Below are 18066 nucleotides of genomic sequence, written 5' to 3' on the forward strand. Positions count from 1 at the left end.
ACACTTTGGAGTCCATCGTGACTGCGCCTCGCGGTACCATCTTACATATATATATATATATATACAAGGGGGCGGCAGATGTTAGAGAATTGGCGGGTTGCCAAATTGTGGAGGGGGGGGGGGGGTGAACATGTGTCACTCTCCTGCAGCAACAACAACAACCATGAAGGTGCCCTTGAGTGACGTACAGAGCCGCCAATTGGATCCAGTGGAGCCGCTAAGTGGCTAACATCAGAGGACTGTGGTCGTACCTGGTGGCTGCCAGGTGTGAACGTGTGGGACCTCTGTGTCAGTATGATGAAGCAAGGTGTTGCTGAAGAAGAAGAAGATGTTTTCAGTCAAAGAAGTCAACCTTCTCTGGATAAATAAAGGTATTAAAAAGCTGTGTTGAATGAGGCAAGAGAGGTAAGCTACCGCTTTTCATTTGTGCATTCAATCTAATTTCAATAGGTCATTGAAGGCATAATTAGGGTTGGGTACCGAACTCTATTTTTTAAGGGTACCGACCGAATTACATCGCTCTAGATCAATAAGTACCATATTTCAGTACCTTTACATGTTTAGTATAAGTAATATACTAGACAAGAGGGAGCCTTTTCCACAAATATACTGTATATATATTACTGTCCCGTCTTGTGGGTCTTTGGAAAGACCAGACGAGGAGTCAGAGGAGTTTGATAATATTATTGGATGGAGGGCCAGATAATGTTCATATTTAAACATTTAGAAACATAATACATGATCATGCAATTTATTTTGTGTGGTGTGTTACAACAATGAATAACTAAATGTTCTAAATAAATAACAATTTTGAAATTGAGAAGTTTGGACTTATTTTTTTACAACTTAATTTTTTTTATTACAGAGAGAGTTAAGTACCAAAAAAAGGTACCATTGGGTACCGATACCGAATTCCAGGAACTGGTACCGATATCGGTTCAAATGTGAACGGTACCTAACCCTATAATACCTCTTATAATACAAAGAGTATATAAACAATAAACAAAAAATAAATAAAATTAAATATCAATCAATCAATTCGTTAATTAAAAATATCTGTAGAATTTGTGGTGGAATGGTTGGTGATTAAGGATTTTAAACTGACCAATGAATAACTTTTAGTGCATTGTAGGATGTTCCACATGGCAGGGGCACAGAAGCTAAAATCTAAAATGTTCCCCAGGTTTTGCAGCGATATAAGGTGGAAGATCTCCAACACTGGCTTTATATATGCAAATAATGTCTCTCTGCCAGAGAGAACCACCCAACCTTGTTGTACAGGATACAATGATGAGTACCATAACTACATATGTACATACTCTAAGGCCCTTAAGTGTGGAAGCAGCAGCATGTCTATAAATTGCATCTCTATGATCCAAGCATGTACAGATTCTGCAATGTGGAGTCATCCACATAAAAATGAACTTGACAGCCACTTAAAGATGAGACAATATTATTGACACAAATGGTAAATACCCCAGGGACCCAGGATTGATCCCTGTGGTATGCCTTATGTAATGGGCAAGCACTCTGACTGGGCACTCCCACTTGCATGAATGAATGAAAACTCCCACTAGGGCACTGGTCTCTCAGACAAATAGCTATGGAACCAACTGTAAGCATTTGTATAGACACCAACGCTGTATATACTGAATATATATTGTGCTTATATACTGAATGGCTATAAGGTGATTGGCCAGTGAATAGGAGAATAGTTATCAGCACCTGGCTCGCTGATAACAAACTATCATTACACCTGGGTAAAACAGAGTCCATTCTCTTCGGATCAAATAACAAACTCAGCAAGACCGACGGCTTCTCAGTTACAGTGGGTGACAATATTGTCACAAGGAAAGATGAAATTACCTACCTGGGTTCCATCCTAGAGGCAAATCTTTCCTGTGACAAAATGACATCCAATGTAATAAAAAAAAGTCAACCAATGAACTAGATTCTTGTACCGGATCTCCTCTCTGGTAAACAAGAATACCCTGAAGACTCTGGCAGGAGCACTCATTCAAGGGTACTACGACTATGCTTGCACCTCATGGTACCAAAGCACCTCAAAGGCACTAAAAACAAGATTACAAACATCACAAAACAAACTGGTCAGACTACTGCTTGACCTGACTCCTAGAACCCACCTCACCCCTGCCCACTTTGACAACCTAGGATGGCTTAGAGTAGACGACAGAGTACAGCAACTTACAATGGGCCTGGTCTACAAGATACACTACACCACACAGGTACCCATGTACATGTCAAAATACTTCCCAAAGGTCAGTGAATACCACGACCACAACACCAGAGGGAGTTCCACAAATCATGTGCAACCCAGATTCGGCTCAAACAAGGGACTAAACACGTTTCGCAATTATGCCACAACAATGTGGAACGCCCTACCCACAGCCGTAAAAAAAGATGTGAATCCCTACCCACATTCAAAACCGCTCTTAAAGAGCACCTACGGGAGGCTGCAATTCGAAACTGGCCACCGTAAATGTCCAACCCCCCCCACCCCCGCCTAATAGACTCCCCACCGTATGTATATTCTCTCCCCGCCGTATGTATATTTCTCTCCCACCCACCCACCCCCTCCTAATGTACAGTCTCCTCCCCATCGTATGTATATACTCTCTGTCAGGATCTATGGGTAACAGTACTGTATATTTGCATATCGTATATATCACAAATGTAACAGTACTATATACCTGTATGTCATGTATGTTCCTATGCCATAAATGTCATGATGTCATGTATGTTGTGTATGTCATAAATGTCACTATGAATTGAAAATGGGGGACCCTGATGTAAACAAGACGAAAGTCTTTCTCTGGTCTGCATCCCTTTAACAATTGTGTGTATTGGGCGGTTAGGTGGCGTAGCGGAGATTGCGTTCGTCACCAACCCCGGAGCTGTGAGCTGGATTCGCCTGTACGAATAGCTCCGGGGTTGTCACCAGCTTGGCTGGCCGTTCACACTAATACAATTGGCAGTATTAGAGGATGGGAGAAGCTGGCGGGGTGGGTCCGGGTCGTTGTAAACAGCGACTCCTACAGTTCGGTCGGGCCTAGCGCGGATAGGACTCGAGGGGGATAGTGTGATCCTTCCACACGCTACGCCCTCTCAATGAGAATCCGCGCTGCCAGGTGAAAAGAAGCGGTGATTGGCTGGACGTGTGTCGGAGGAAGCACGTGGTAGCCTCCACTCTCCCAGACCGACTGTGGGGGGTAAGTGCGCAGCGACCAGGAAGGGACTGGGAATTGGCATACGACTAACATTGGGATGGGAGAAAATCGGAGGAAAATGGAGGGGGAAAAAGATTAAAAAAAAAATAAAAAATGTGTGTATTGAGCCGTACTGTATTGTACCCATTCTGCAATCTGTTAAATAAAGTTTTCATTCATTCATTCAAGAGAAATGGGAATGGGCGTAGTCATGGAAAATGTAGAGCCATGATGTAGGGCTGTTGAGGATTACTGTGAATGTTTCCCAAAACATTTAAACATTTAAAATTCTGATTTGTGGAAAGTGTGCAGAAAACTAAGCTTACACTACTAAGGATTGCCATCATGGTATAACTGTGACTTCTGACTATAATGATGCCACAGGTTTTACCTCTATGTGCAGATCTCCCAAAAATCGGTTGTTGTTGACTGTGAGCTTTAAGGTGTCGCAAGGGGAAACATAAAGATGATCGAGTTTCTTCTCTCGCCGCGGGGCGGTGAGACCTACCGAGCACACCAGGGATCAGCTGTCACCGTCTCACACCAGGGATCAGCTGTCACCGTCTCACACCAGGGATCAGCTGTCACCGTCTCACACCAGGGATCAGCTGTCACCGTCTCACACCAGGGATCAGCTATCACCGTCTCACACCAGGGATCAGCTGTCACCGTCTCACACCAGGGATCAGCTGTCACCGTCTCACACCAGGGATCAGCTGTCACCGTCTCACACCAGGGATCAGCTGTCACCGTCTCACACCAGGGATCAGCTGTCACCGTCTCACACCAGGGATCAGCTGTCACCGTCTCACACCAAGCACACCAGGGGTCAGCTGTCACCGTCTCACACCAGGGATCAGCTGTCACCATCTCACACCAAGCACACCAGGGGTCAGCTGTCACCGTCTCACACCAGGGATCAGCTGTCACCGTCTCACACCAAGCATTCGGTCAAATTGAAGACACAGCTGGTCATTCTTGGAAAAAGGTGAAATAAACATCAGAGATGCTTTGCTGCAAGCATAAACTGCAGGAGCACTTAACCCTTGTGTGGTGTTTGAGTCTGTGGGACCTGTTTTCAATGTTTACTAAAAGAGAAATTATGCAATTCATAATTTTCTCAACTTGAGACTTGTTGGCCTTGGCTCATTTTATGTGAAAAACATATGAAAGAACACATTTTCATTGAGTGCACATCCCCTACACATGAATGGCGAATGGTAAATGGCTGTTTTATCCAACGGGCTTTACAATTTGTTCCTCACATTTAACCCATTCACTCACACATTCACACACCGACGGCGGAGGTGACCATGCAGGGTGCCCACCTGCTCATCAGGAGTGATTAGGGGTTAAGTGTCTTGCTCGAGGACACTTCAACACGCTGCCCGGGAGGAGCGGGAATCAAAACGGGAACCTCTGGATTACCAGACGACTGCTCTACCTTGCGAGCCACTGTCGCCCCCACATGTGTATTGTGTGTCTTGATTAAATTGATTTAGAAATTAATAACACTTTTATTGATAAATGTGATCTAGCCGAGGTAAATGGCAAATATTAACCATTATTCTGTCTACATTGCTTGTAATTGAAATAAAGTTAACATCTATTAACTGTCCACCAGACCCAGTAACACAAATGTGAACAACCACACAAGGGTTAAGATGTTGCAGGTTCCTCCTTGGTGGTGGTGTTCTCTACTGTAACACCCTTGGTGGTGGTGTTCTCTACTGTAACACCCTTGGTGATGGTGTTCTCTACTGTAACACCCTTGGTGTTCTCTACTGTAACACCCTTGGTGGTGGTGTTCTCTACTGTAACACCCTTGGTGTTCTCTACTGTAACACCCTTGGTGTTCTCTACTGTAACACCCTTGGTGTTCTCTACTGTAACACCCTTGGTGGTGGTGTTCTCTACTGTAACACCCTTGGTGGTGGTGTTCTCTACTGTAACACCCTTGGTGGTGGTGTTCTCTACTGTAACACCCTTGGTGGTGGTGTTCTCTACTGTAACACCCTTGGTGGTGGTGTTCTCTACTGTAACACCCTTGGTGGTGGTGTTCTCTACTGTAACACCCTTGGTGGTGGTGTTCTCTACTGTAACACCCTTGGTGGTGGTGTTCTCTACTGTAACACCCTTGGTGGTGGTGTTCTCTACTGTAACACCCTTGGTGGTGGTGTTCTCTACTGTAACACCCTTGGTGGTGGTGTTCTCTACTGTAACACCCTTGGTGGTGGTGTTCTCTACTGTAACACCCTTGGTGGTGGTGTTCTCTACTGTAACACCCTTGGTGGTGGTGTTCTCTACTGTAACACCCTTGGTGATGGTGTTCTCTACTGTAACACCCTTGGTGGTGGTGTTCTCTACTGTAACACCCTTGGTGGTGGTGTTCTCTACTGTAACACCCTTGGTGTTCTCTACTGTAACACCCTTGGTGTTCTCTACTGTAACACCCTTGGTGTTCTCTACTGTAACACCCTTGGTGGTGGTGTTCTCTACTGTAACACCCTTGGTGGTGGTGTTCTCTACTGTAACACCCTTGGTGTTCTCTACTGTAACACCCTTGGTGATGGTGTTCTCTACTGTAACACCCTTGGTGGTGGTGTTCTCTACTGTAACACCCTTGGTGGTGGTGTTCTCTACTGTAACACCCTTGGTGGTGGTGTTCTCTACTGTAACACCCTTGGTGGTGGTGTTCTCTACTGTAACACCCTTGGTGTTGGTGTTCTCTACTGTAACACCCTTGGTGTTCTCTACTGTAACACCCTTGGTGGTGGTGTTCTCTACTGTAACACCCTTGGTGTTCTCTACTGTAACACCCTTGGTGGTGGTGTTCTCTACTGTAACACCCTTGGTGGTGGTGTTCTCTACTGTAACACCCTTGGTGGTGGTGTTCTCTACTGTAACACCCTTGGTGGTGGTGTTCTCTACTGTAACACCCTTGGTGTTCTCTACTGTAACACCCTTGGTGGTGGTGTTCTCTACTGTAACACCCTTGGTGTTGGTGTTCTCTACTGTAACACCCTCGGTGGTGGTGTTCTCTACTGTAACACCCTTGGTGTTGGTGTTCTCTACTGTAACACCCTTGGTGTTCTCTACTGTAACACCCTTGGTGGTGGTGTTCTCTACTGTAACACCCTTGGTGGTGGTGTTCTCTACTGTAACACCCTTGGTGGTGGTGTTCTCTACTGTAACACCCTTGGTGGTGGTGTTCTCTACTGTAACACCCTTGGTGGTGGTGTTCTCTACTGTAACACCCTCGGTGGTGGTGTTCTCTACTGTAACACCCTTGGTGATGGTGTTCTCTACTGTAACACCCTTGGTGATGGTGTTCTCTACTGTAACACCCTTGGTGGTGGTGTTCTCTACTGTAACACCCTTGGTGGTGGTGTTCTCTACTGTAACACCCTTGGTGTTCTCTACTGTAACACCCTTGGTGGTGGTGTTCTCTACTGTAACACCCTTGGTGTTGGTGTTCTCTACTGTAACACCCTCGGTGGTGGTGTTCTCTACTGTAACACCCTTGGTGTTGGTGTTCTCTACTGTAACACCCTTGGTGTTCTCTACTGTAACACCCTTGTTGGTGGTGTTCTCTACTGTAACACCCTTGGTGATGGTGTTCTCTACTGTAACACCCTTGGTGATGGTGTTCTCTACTGTAACACCCTTGGTGGTGGTGTTCTCTACTGTAACACCCTTGGTGTTCTCTACTGTAACACCCTTGGTGGTGGTGTTCTCTACTGTAACACCCTTGGTGTTCTCTACTGTAACACCCTTGGTGGTGGTGTTCTCTACTGTAACACCCTCGGTGATGGTGTTCTCTACTGTAACACCCTTGGTGATGGTGTTCTCTACTGTAACACCCTTGGTGGTGGTGTTCTCTACTGTAACACCCTTGGTGGTGGTGTTCTCTACTGTAACACCCTTGGTGGTGGTGTTCTCTACTGTAACACCCTTGGTGTTCTCTACTGTAACACCCTTGGTGATGGTGTTCTCTACTGTAACACCCTTGGTGATGGTGTTCTCTACTGTAACACCCTTGGTGGTGGTGTTCTCTACTGTAACACCCTTGGTGGTGGTGTTCTCTACTGTAACACCCTTGGTGGTGGTGTTCTCTACTGTAACACCCTTGGTGTTCTCTACTGTAACACCCTTGGTGGTGGTGTTCTCTACTGTAACACCCTTGGTGTTCTCTACTGTAACACCCTTGGTGGTGGTGTTCTCTACTGTAACACCCTTGGTGGTGGTGTTCTCTACTGTAACACCCTTGGTGGTGGTGTTCTCTACTGTAACACCCTTGGTGGTGGTGTTCTCTACTGTAACACCCTTGGTGGTGGTGTTCTCTACTGTAACACCCTTGGTGATGGTGTTCTCTACTGTAACACCCTCGGTGGTGGTGTTCTCTACTGTAACACCCTTGGTGGTGGTGTTCTCTACTGTAACACCCTTGGTGTTCTCTACTGTAACACCCTTGGTGTTCTCTACTGTAACACCCTTGGTGGTGGTGTTCTCTACTGTAACACCCTTGGTGGTGGTGTTCTCTACTGTAACACCCTTGGTGTTCTCTACTGTAACACCCTTGGTGGTGGTGTTCTCTACTGTAACACCCTTGGTGGTGGTGTTCTCTACTGTAACACCCTCGGTGGTGGTGTTCTCTACTGTAACACCCTTGGTGGTGGTGTTCTCTACTGTAACACCCTTGGTGGTGGTGTTCTCTACTGTAACACCCTTGGTGTTCTCTACTGTAACACCCTTGGTGATGGTGTTCTCTACTGTAACACCCTTGGTGGTGGTGTTCTCTACTGTAACACCCTTGGTGGTGGTGTTCTCTACTGTAACACCCTTGGTGTTCTCTACTGTAACACCCTTGGTGGTGGTGTTCTCTACTGTAACACCCTTGGTGTTCTCTACTGTAACACCCTTGGTGGTGGTGTTCTCTACTGTAACACCCTTGGTGTTCTCTACTGTAACACCCTTGGTGGTGGTGTTCTCTACTGTAACACCCTTGGTGGTGGTGTTCTCTACTGTAACACCCTTGGTGATGGTGTTCTCTACTGTAACACCCTTGGTGGTGGTGTTCTCTACTGTAACACCCTTGGTGGTGGTGTTCTCTACTGTAACACCCTTGGTGGTGGTGTTCTCTACTGTAACACCCTTGGTGATGGTGTTCTCTACTGTAACACCCTCGGTGGTGGTGTTCTCTACTGTAACACCCTTGGTGATGGTGTTCTCTACTGTAACACCCTTGGTGGTGGTGTTCTCTACTGTAACACCCTTGGTGGTGGTGTTCTCTACTGTAACACCCTTGGTGATGGTGTTCTCTACTGTAACACCCTTGGTGGTGGTGTTCTCTACTGTAACACCCTTGGTGGTGGTGTTCTCTACTGTAACACCCTTGGTGGTGGTGTTCTCTACTGTAACACCCTTGGTGGTGGTGTTCTCTACTGTAACACCCTTGGTGATGGTGTTCTCTACTGTAACACCCTTGGTGGTGGTGTTCTCTACTGTAACACCCTTGGTGGTGGTGTTCTCTACTGTAACACCCTTGGTGGCGGTGTTCTCTACTGTAACACCCTTGGTGGTGGTGTTCTCTACTGTAACACCCTTGGTGGTGGTGTTCTCTACTGTAACAACCTTGGTGGTGGTGTTCTCTACTGTAACACCCTTGGTGGTGGTGTTCTCTACTGTAACACCCTTGGTGGTGGTGTTCTCTACTGTAACACCCTTGGTGGTGGTGTTCTCTACTGTAACACCCTTGGTGGTGGTGTTCTCTACTGTAACACCCTTGGTGTTCTCTACTGTAACACCCTTGGTGGTGGTGTTCTCTACTGTAACACCCTTGGTGGTGGTGTTCTCTACTGTAACACCATTGGTGTTCTCTACTGTAACACCCTTGGTGGTGGTGTTCTCTACTGTAACACCCTTGGTGTTCTCTACTGTAACACCCTTGGTGGTGGTGTTCTCTACTGTAACACCACCCTTGGTGTTCTCTACTGTAACACCCTTGGTGGTGGTGTTCTCTACTGTAACACCACCCTTGGTGGTGGTGTTCTCTACTGTAACACCACCCTTGGTGGTGGTGTTCTCTACTGTAACACCCTTGGTGGTGGTGTTCTCTACTGTAACACCACCCTTGGTGGTGGTGTTCTCTACTGTAACACCCTTGGTGGTGGTGTTCTCTACTGTAACACCACCCTTGGTGTTGGTGTTCTCTACTGTAACACCCTTGGTGGTGGTGTTCTCTACTGTAACACCCTTGGTGGTGGTGTTCTCTACTGTAACACCCTTGGTGGTGGTGTTCTCTACTGTAACACCCTTGGTGGTGGTGTTCTCTACTGTAACACCCTTGGTGGTGGTGTTCTCTACTGTAACACCCTTGGTGATGGTGTTCTCTACTGTAACACCCTTGGTGGTGGTGTTCTCTACTGTAACACCCTTGGTGGTGGTGTTCTCTACTGTAACACCCTTGGTGGTGGTGTTCTCTACTGTAACACCCTTGGTGGTGGTGTTCTCTACTGTAACACCCTTGGTGGTGGTGTTCTCTACTGTAACACCACCCTTGGTGGTGGTGTTCTCTACTGTAACACCCTTGGTGGTGGTGTTCTCTACTGTAACACCACCCTTGGTGGTGGTGTTCTCTACTGTAACACCCTTGGTGGTGGTGTTCTCTACTGTAACACCACCCTTGGTGGTGGTGTTCTCTACTGTAACACCCTTGGTGGTGGCAGGTGGTCAGAGCGTTCGCATTGTTGGAAACCTTTCTGCATCTTCAGCAGGAGTCTCTGGGTCATTGGCGCGGCTGGGTAGCGTAGGTCTAACCACAATTGGAAGTGTTCGCGGGTGGGAAGCCAGTGGGGTATGAGTCCTGGTCATTGCAAAACAGTCACTCCTACTGGTCGGTCGGGGCGCCTGTTCAGCAGGGAGGGCATCTGGGGGAAATAGTGTGAACCTCCACAGCCGTTACGTTCTCCCAGTGAAACTCCTCGCTGTCAGGTGAAAAGAAGCGCCTGGCGACTCCATATGTATCGGAGGAGGCATGTGGTAGTCTACACCCTCCCCAGACCAACAGTAGGGCAGCATGTGGTAGTCTACACCCTCCCCAGACCGACAGTAGGGCAGCATGTGGTAGTCTACACCCTCCCCAGACCGACAGTAGGGCAGCATGTGGTAGTCTACACCCTCCCCAGACTGACAGTAGGGCAGCATGTGGTAGTCTACACCCTCCCCAGACCGACAGTAGGGCAGCATGTGGTAGTCTACACCCTTCCCAGACCGACAGTAGGGCAGCATGTGGTAGTCTACACCCTTCCCAGACCGACAGTAGGGCAGCATGTGGTAGTCTACACCCTCCCCAGACCGACAGTAGGGCAGCATGTGGTAGTCTACACCCTTCCCAGACCGACAGTAGGGCAGCATGAGGTAGTCTACACCCTCCCCAGACTGACAGTAGGGCAGCATGAGGTAGTCTACACCCTCCCCAGACTGACAGTAGGGCAGCATGTGGTAGTCTACACCCTCTCCAGACTGACAGTAGGGCAGCATGTGGTAGTCTACACCCTCCCCAGACTGACTGTAAGGCAGCATGTGGTAGTCTACACCCTCCCCAGACCGACAGTAGGGCAGCATGTGGTAGTCTACACCCTCCCCAGACCGACAGTAGGGCAGCATGTGGTAGTCTACACCCTCCCCAGGCTGACAGTAAGGCAGCATGTGGTAGTCTACACCCTCCCCAGACCGACAGTAGGGCAGCATGTGGTAGTCTACACCCTCCCCAGACTGACAGTAGGGCAGCATGAGGTAGTCTACACCCTCCCCAGACCGACAGTAGGGCAGCATGAGGTAGTCTACACCCTCCCCAGACTGACAGTAGGGCAGCATGAGGTAGTCTACACCCTCCCCAGACTGACAGTAGGGCAGCATGTGGTAGTCTACACCCTCTCCAGACTGACAGTAGGGCAGCATGTGGTAGTCTACACCCTCCCCAGACTGACTGTAAGGCAGCATGTGGTAGTCTACACCCTCCCCAGACCGACAGTAGGGCAGCATGTGGTAGTCTACACCCTCCCCAGACCGACAGTAGGGCAGCATGTGGTAGTCTACACCCTCCCCAGACCGACAGTAGGGCAGCATGTGGTAGTCTACACCCTCCCCAGACTGACAGTAGGGCAGCATGTGGTAGTCTACACCCTCCCCAGACCGACAGTAGGGCAGCATGTGGTAGTCTACACCCTCCCCAGACCGACAGTAGGGCATCATGTGGTAGTCTACACCCTCCCCAGACTGACAGTAGGGCAGCATGTGGTAGTCTACACCCTCCCAGACCGACAGTAGGGCATCATGTGGTAGTCTACACCCTCCCCAGACTGACAGTAGGGCAGCATGTGGTGGTGTACACCCTCTCCACACTGACAGTAGGGCATCATGTGGTGGTCTACACCCTCCCCAGACCGATAGTAGGGCAGCATGTGGTGGTCTACACCCTCCCCAGACTGACAGTAGGGCAGCATGTGGTAGTCTACACTCTCCCCAGACTGACAGTAGTGAAGCATGTGGTAGTCTACACCCTCCCCAGACCGACAGTAGGGCAGCATGTGGTAGTCTACACCCTCCCCAGACTGACAGTAGGGCAGCATGTGGTCGTCTACACCCTCCCCAGACTGACAGTAGGGCAGCAGGTGGTAGTCTACAGTAGGGCAGCAGGTGGTAGTCTACAGTAGGGCAGCAGGTGGTAGTCTACAGGGGTAATGTGCGCAACACCCACGAAGGGAATAGGTATAATGACTAAAATAGAGATGGGAGAAAAAATAAGGAATCTCTAGGTCACAAGCCTTGTCTGAGTGGGGAGGGTGAAGACTATGTAGCCCCACATAGACTGAATTATCAATTAAGCAATGCGAATGGAAATTTGGCCCCATAATTACTCATGCGATCCGGATATGGCGTGAAACACAAAAAAAATATTCTAACCCACATAAATGGCATAATCATACTCCCTTATTCAATAACAATGCACTCTTGATTGGAAAACGACCTATAAGATTCCCTAGATGGGAAAAGCAAGGCATACACGCATTAGGTGATGTTTTTAACAAACAGGGTTTTTGTAGTTATGAAGAAATACGCAAAAAATGTAATCTCACCACAAATTTTTTTTACGCACAGTTAATATTATGTTTGAAGTCTCACGGTGTTCCATTAAAGATACCAATTGAACACCACAGATACCACAAATTCTTCTATGAAAGAGAGACATCGAGAGGTTTTGTTTCAGATTTTTATCATCAATTACTAACGGCCTCGTATGAAACCCTACATCTAGACTCAGTCTGGAGGAGGGATATACCAGACCTGGAAAGTGATTTTGATTGGCAAGAAGCCTGGGCAAATGTTCGATTTACATCAAGGAACCCGGACCATCAACAAATCAATCTTAACTATATTCACAGGACATACTTGACTCCTATAAGACTGAAAAAAATGGGTCTTAAACAAGACTCCAAATGCTCCTTATGTACAAATGGGGACGAGGGGACATTTATGCACATGTACTGGGACTGCCCACCAGTTAAGATATTCTGGAAAGAGGTGACCCAGCAATTATCAAATCTCTTAACTCTGAATATACCTGTACACCCCTCTGTATTACTGCTGAATGATGTTTTTGAGTGTGCAGTACATCCACAGCTAAAGAGATTGGTTTTATCGGGTATCACAGTGGCTAAAAAGCTGATAGCATCAGGATGGTTCCAACCGGAAAAAATTTGCCGAACGGTCTGGATTATTACATATCTCGATGTGATTTATCAAGAAATATCTACAGCAAGAATTTTGGGTCTCAATGAATCCAAAATGACAATGTGGTTAGAAGTGGTGGAGAGAATAAAAGCTAGCATATAATGGTAGTGTCTGGTTAGGAGCGAGGGATAATGGATGGATTATCCAATGGGGGGTCCATGTGTGTAGGGTATTAGATAACAGGTATTAGGGGTATATCCTGTATAAGACATTTAACTAAATGGTGATTTCATTGGATGTGCACTGTTAATAATGCTTGTATATCTTATCGTGTGTTGTCATGTTTGTTTATATGTTTGTTTAAAAAATAATAAAAAAAATAAAATACAAAAAAAGAATAATACGTTAGCCTTAACCTGCAGAATACTACATTAGCCTTCACCTGTAGAATACTACGTTAGCCTTCACCTGCAGAATACTACGTTAGCCTTCACCTGCAGAATACTATGTTAGCCTTCACCTGCAGAATACTATGTTAGCTTCACCTGTAGAATACTACGTTAGCCTTCACCTGTAGAATACTATGTTAGCCTTTACCTGCAGAATACTACGTTAGCCTTCACCTGCAGAATACTATGTTAGCCTTTAACTGCAGAATACTATGTTAGCCTTCACCTGCAGAATACTATGTTAGCCTTCACCTGTAGAATACTACGTTAGCCTTTACCTGCAGAATACTACGTTAGCCTTCACCTGCAGAATACTATGTTAGCCTTTAACTGCAGAATACTATGTTAGCCTTCACCTGCAGAATACTATGTTAGCCTTCACCTGTAGAATACTACGTTAGCCTTCACCTGCAGAATACTATGTTAGCCTTCACCTGCAGAATACTATGTTAGCCTTCACCTGCAGAATACTATGTTAGCCTTCACCTGCAGAATACTATGTTAGCCTTCACCTGCAGAATACTACGTTAGCCTTCACCTGTAGAATACTATGTTAGCCTTCACCTGCAGAATACTATGTTAGCCTTCACCTGCAGAATACTACGTTAGCCTTCACCTGTAGAATACTATGTTAGCCTTCACCTGCAGAATATTACATTAGCCTTCACCTGTAGAATACTACGTTAGCCTTCACCTGTATAATACTATGTTAGCCTTCACCTGTAGAATACTACATTAGCCTTCACCTGTAGAATACTACATTAGCCTTCACCTGTAGAATACTACGTTAGCCTTCACCTGTAGAATACTATGTTAGCCTTCACCTGTAGAATACTACGTTAGCCTTCACCTGTAGAATACTATGTTAGCTTTCACCTGCAGAATACTACATTAGCCTTCACCTGTAGAATACTACATTAGCCTTCACCTGTAGAATACTACATTAGCCTTCACCTGTAGAATACTACGTTAGCCTTCACCTGTAGAATACTACATTAGCCTTCACCTGCAGAATACTATGTTAGCCTTCACCTGCAGAATACTACATTAGCCTTCACCTGCAGAATACTACATTAGCCTTCACCTGCAGAATACTATGTTAGCCTTCACCTGCAGAATACTACGTTAGCCTTCACCTGCAGAATACTATGTTAGCCTTCACCTGTAGAATACTACATTAGCCTTCACCTGCAGAATACTACGTTAGCCTTCACCTGCACAATACTATGTTAGCCTTCACCTGTAGAATACTATGTTAGCCTTCACCTGTAGAATACTATGTTAGCCTTCACCTGCAGAATACTACATTAGCCTTCACCTGCAGAATACTACATTAGCCTTCACCTGCAGAATACTATGTTAGCCTTCACCTGCAGAATACTATGTTAGCCTTCACCTGCAGAATACTATGTTAGCCTTCACCTGCAGAATACTATGTTAGCCTTCACCTGTAGAATACTACATTAGCCTTCACCTGCAGAATACTATGTTAGCCTTCACCTGCAGAATACTATGTTAGCCTTCACCTGTAGAATACTACATTAGCCTTCACCTGCAGAATACTATGTTAGCCTTCACCTGCAGAATACTATGTTAGCCTTCACCTGTAGAATACTACATTAGCCTTCACCTGCAGAATACTATGTTAGCCTTCACCTGCAGAATACTATGTTAGCCTTCACCTGCAGAATACTACGTTAGCCTTCACCTGCAGAATACTGTGTTAGCCTTCACCTGTAGAATACTATGTTAGCCTTCACCTGCAGAATACTATGTTAGCCTTCACCTGCAGAATACTATGTTAGCCTTCACCTGCAGAATACTACGTTAGCCTTCACCTGTAGAATACTATGTTAGCCTTCACCTGTAGAATACTATGTTAGCCTTCACCTGCAGAATACTATGTTAGCCTTCACCTGCAGAATACTATGTTAGCCTTCACCTGTAGAATACTATGTTAGCCTTCACCTGCAGAATACTATGTTAGCCTTCACCTGCAGAATACTACATTAGCCTTCACCTGCAGAATACTGTGTTAGCCTTCACCTGCAGAATACTACGTTAGCCTTCACCTGTAGAATACTATGTTAGCCTTCACCTGCAGAATACTATGTTAGCCTTCACCTGCAGAATACTATGTTAGCCTTCACCTGCAGAATACTACATTAGCCTTCACCTGCAGAATACTGTGTTAGCCTTCACCTGCAGAATACTACGTTAGCTTCACCTGCAGAATACTACGTTAGCCTTCACCTGTAGAATACTATGTTAGCCTTCACCTGCAGAATACTATGTTAGCCTTCACCTGCAGAATACTATGTTAGCCTTCACCTGCACAATACTATGTTAGCCTTCACCTGTAGAATACTATGTTAGCCTTTACCTGCACAATACTATGTTAGCCTTCACCTGTAGAATACTATGTTAGCCTTCACCTGCACAATACTATGTTAGCCTTCACCTGTAGAATACTATGTTAGCCTTCACCTGCAGAATACTATGTTAGCCTTCACCTGCAGAATACTATGTTAGCCTTCACCTGCACAATACTATGTTAGCCTTCACCTGTAGAATACTATGTTAGCCTTCACCTGCAGAATACTATGTTAGCCTTCACCTGCAGAATACTGTGTTAGCCTTCACCTGCACAATACTATGTTAGCCTTCACCTGTAGAATACTATGTTAGCCTTCACCTGCAGAATACTACGTTAGCCTTCACCTGCAGAATACTATGTTAGCCTTCACCTGCACAATACTATGTTAGCCTTCACCTGTAGAATACTATGTTAGCCTTCACCTGCAGAATACTATGTTAGCCTTCACCTGCAGAATACTATGTTAGCCTTTACCTGCAGAATATTATGTTAGCTTCACCTGTAGAATACTATGTTAGCCTTCACCTGCAGAATACTACATTAGCCTTCACCTGTAGAATACTATGTTAGCCTTCACCTGCACAATACTATGTTAGCCTTCACCTGCAGAATACTATGTTAGCCTTCACCTGCAGAATACTACGTTAGCCTTCACCTGCAGAATACTATGTTAGCCTTCACCTGCAGAATACTACATTAGCCTTTACCTGCGGAATACTATGTTAGCCTTCACCTGCAGAATACTATGTTAGCCTTCACCTGCAGAATACTACGTTAGCCTTCACCTGTAGAATACTATGTTAGCCTTCACCTGCACAATACTATGTTAGCCTTCACCTGCAGAATACTATGTTAGCCTTCACCTGCAGAATACTACATTAGCCTTCACCTGTAGAATACTACGTTAGCCTTCACCTGCAGAATACTACATTAGCCTTCACCTGCAGAATACTATGTTAGCCTTCACCTGTAGAATACTACGTTAGCCTTCACCTGCAGAATACTATGTTAGCCTTCACCTGCAGAATACTATGTTAGCCTTCACCTGCAGAATACTATGTTAGCCTTCACCTGCAGAATACTATGTTAGCTTTCACCTGCAGAATACTATGTTAGCCTTCACCTGCAGAATACTACATTAGCCTTCACCTGCAGAATACTGTGTTAGCCTTCACCTGCAGAATACTACGTTAGCTTCACCTGCAGAATACTACGTTAGCCTTCACCTGCAGAAGGTTTACAACCGCGGGCTCTCCCTCTCGTCAACCACAACCATCTCGAGCTAGACAGGGGGACGAACTGGAGCCACAGGGCCACGTCTTTGCATGAATGTGAGATAAAGTGTGGTGGATAGATCACATCCAGAGAGAGAGAGAGAGAGAGAGAGAGAGAGAGAGAGAGAGAGAGAGAGAGAGAGAGAGAGAGAGAGAGAGAGAGAGAGAGAAAGGGAGAGAGATAGAAGGTGGGGAAATGCAATTAGAGCAGGGAACAGATGATTTAGGAAAGGTCTAATTGAGCAACACCCCAATTACTGTTTTACTCACCGAGATCGTCTAGAGGTCAGTGCTGAAAATGAAGAAATATCCTTTGCTCACAAACCCACCAGAATAAAAGGAAGCTTCTGTAAATTTTGATGAAAAACAGAGGCTTTCCCACCTCATGTCCCTCACATGTTTCCCTGACGTCTACAAAGTTAATCACAAAATGAAAGCCTTGTCTTGTTTGGCCATAGTGCATTGTAAATACATCACGCATCAACTTGCAAAGATATTATCTGATGTGGGGGGAAAAGTGTGGATAACCAGATTTATAACTTTATCTTGGGCATTTTCTGCTTGTTACACAAAGTTGGTTAATACTTCACCTACAACCTACATAATAGACCTGTTTGCTGTTTACAAACACATCTGTCATCACAGATACAGTACCAATGTTCTCATTGGCAATTTACATAATCAGTAAGTGAGAGAATAGATACATACTGTACTGTAGGTCCAAACCAGTGATGCTCCATGGAGTCACTCACACAGCATGTCTGTCCATAGCTGGGGATGGAACCAGTGACCTTTCTGTCTGTTAACTCAGATTGACTTCAGGTCGATATCTTTTTAAATGTATGCCCTCTAGCTTGGAGAAGCATACCTGGACTACAGTACTGTATTTACAGTAACTACTTGACTGTGTGCCTTGGATTATGCCATCAAGACACGGTCACGGGGGGGGGGGGGGGTCAACGTTTGAGGTTTGAGGCGTGGAGTGTTTTGTTCTCTTTCAGAGG

The 18066-nt window shown here is 45.9% G+C and overlaps 1 protein-coding gene across 1 annotated transcript in view; it reads right to left on the reverse strand.

Annotated features, from left to right (window-relative positions):
• grin3bb (glutamate receptor, ionotropic, N-methyl-D-aspartate 3Bb) overlaps positions 1 to 18066 on the reverse strand; it is a gene marked incomplete at both ends in the record, with an annotated part of 569733 nt that overhangs the window by 162743 nt on the left and 388924 nt on the right. Inside the window, 2 exon segments of the mRNA XM_084311504.1 lie at positions 252 to 313; positions 3736 to 4097. Coding sequence (XP_084167630.1) covers positions 252 to 313; positions 3736 to 4097 — 424 coding nt within the window.

Source organism: Notolepis coatsorum, assembly GCF_963971535.1.
Source record: "Notolepis coatsorum genome assembly, chromosome: 3".
NCBI classification, from domain to species: domain Eukaryota; kingdom Metazoa; phylum Chordata; class Actinopteri; order Aulopiformes; family Paralepididae; genus Notolepis; species Notolepis coatsorum.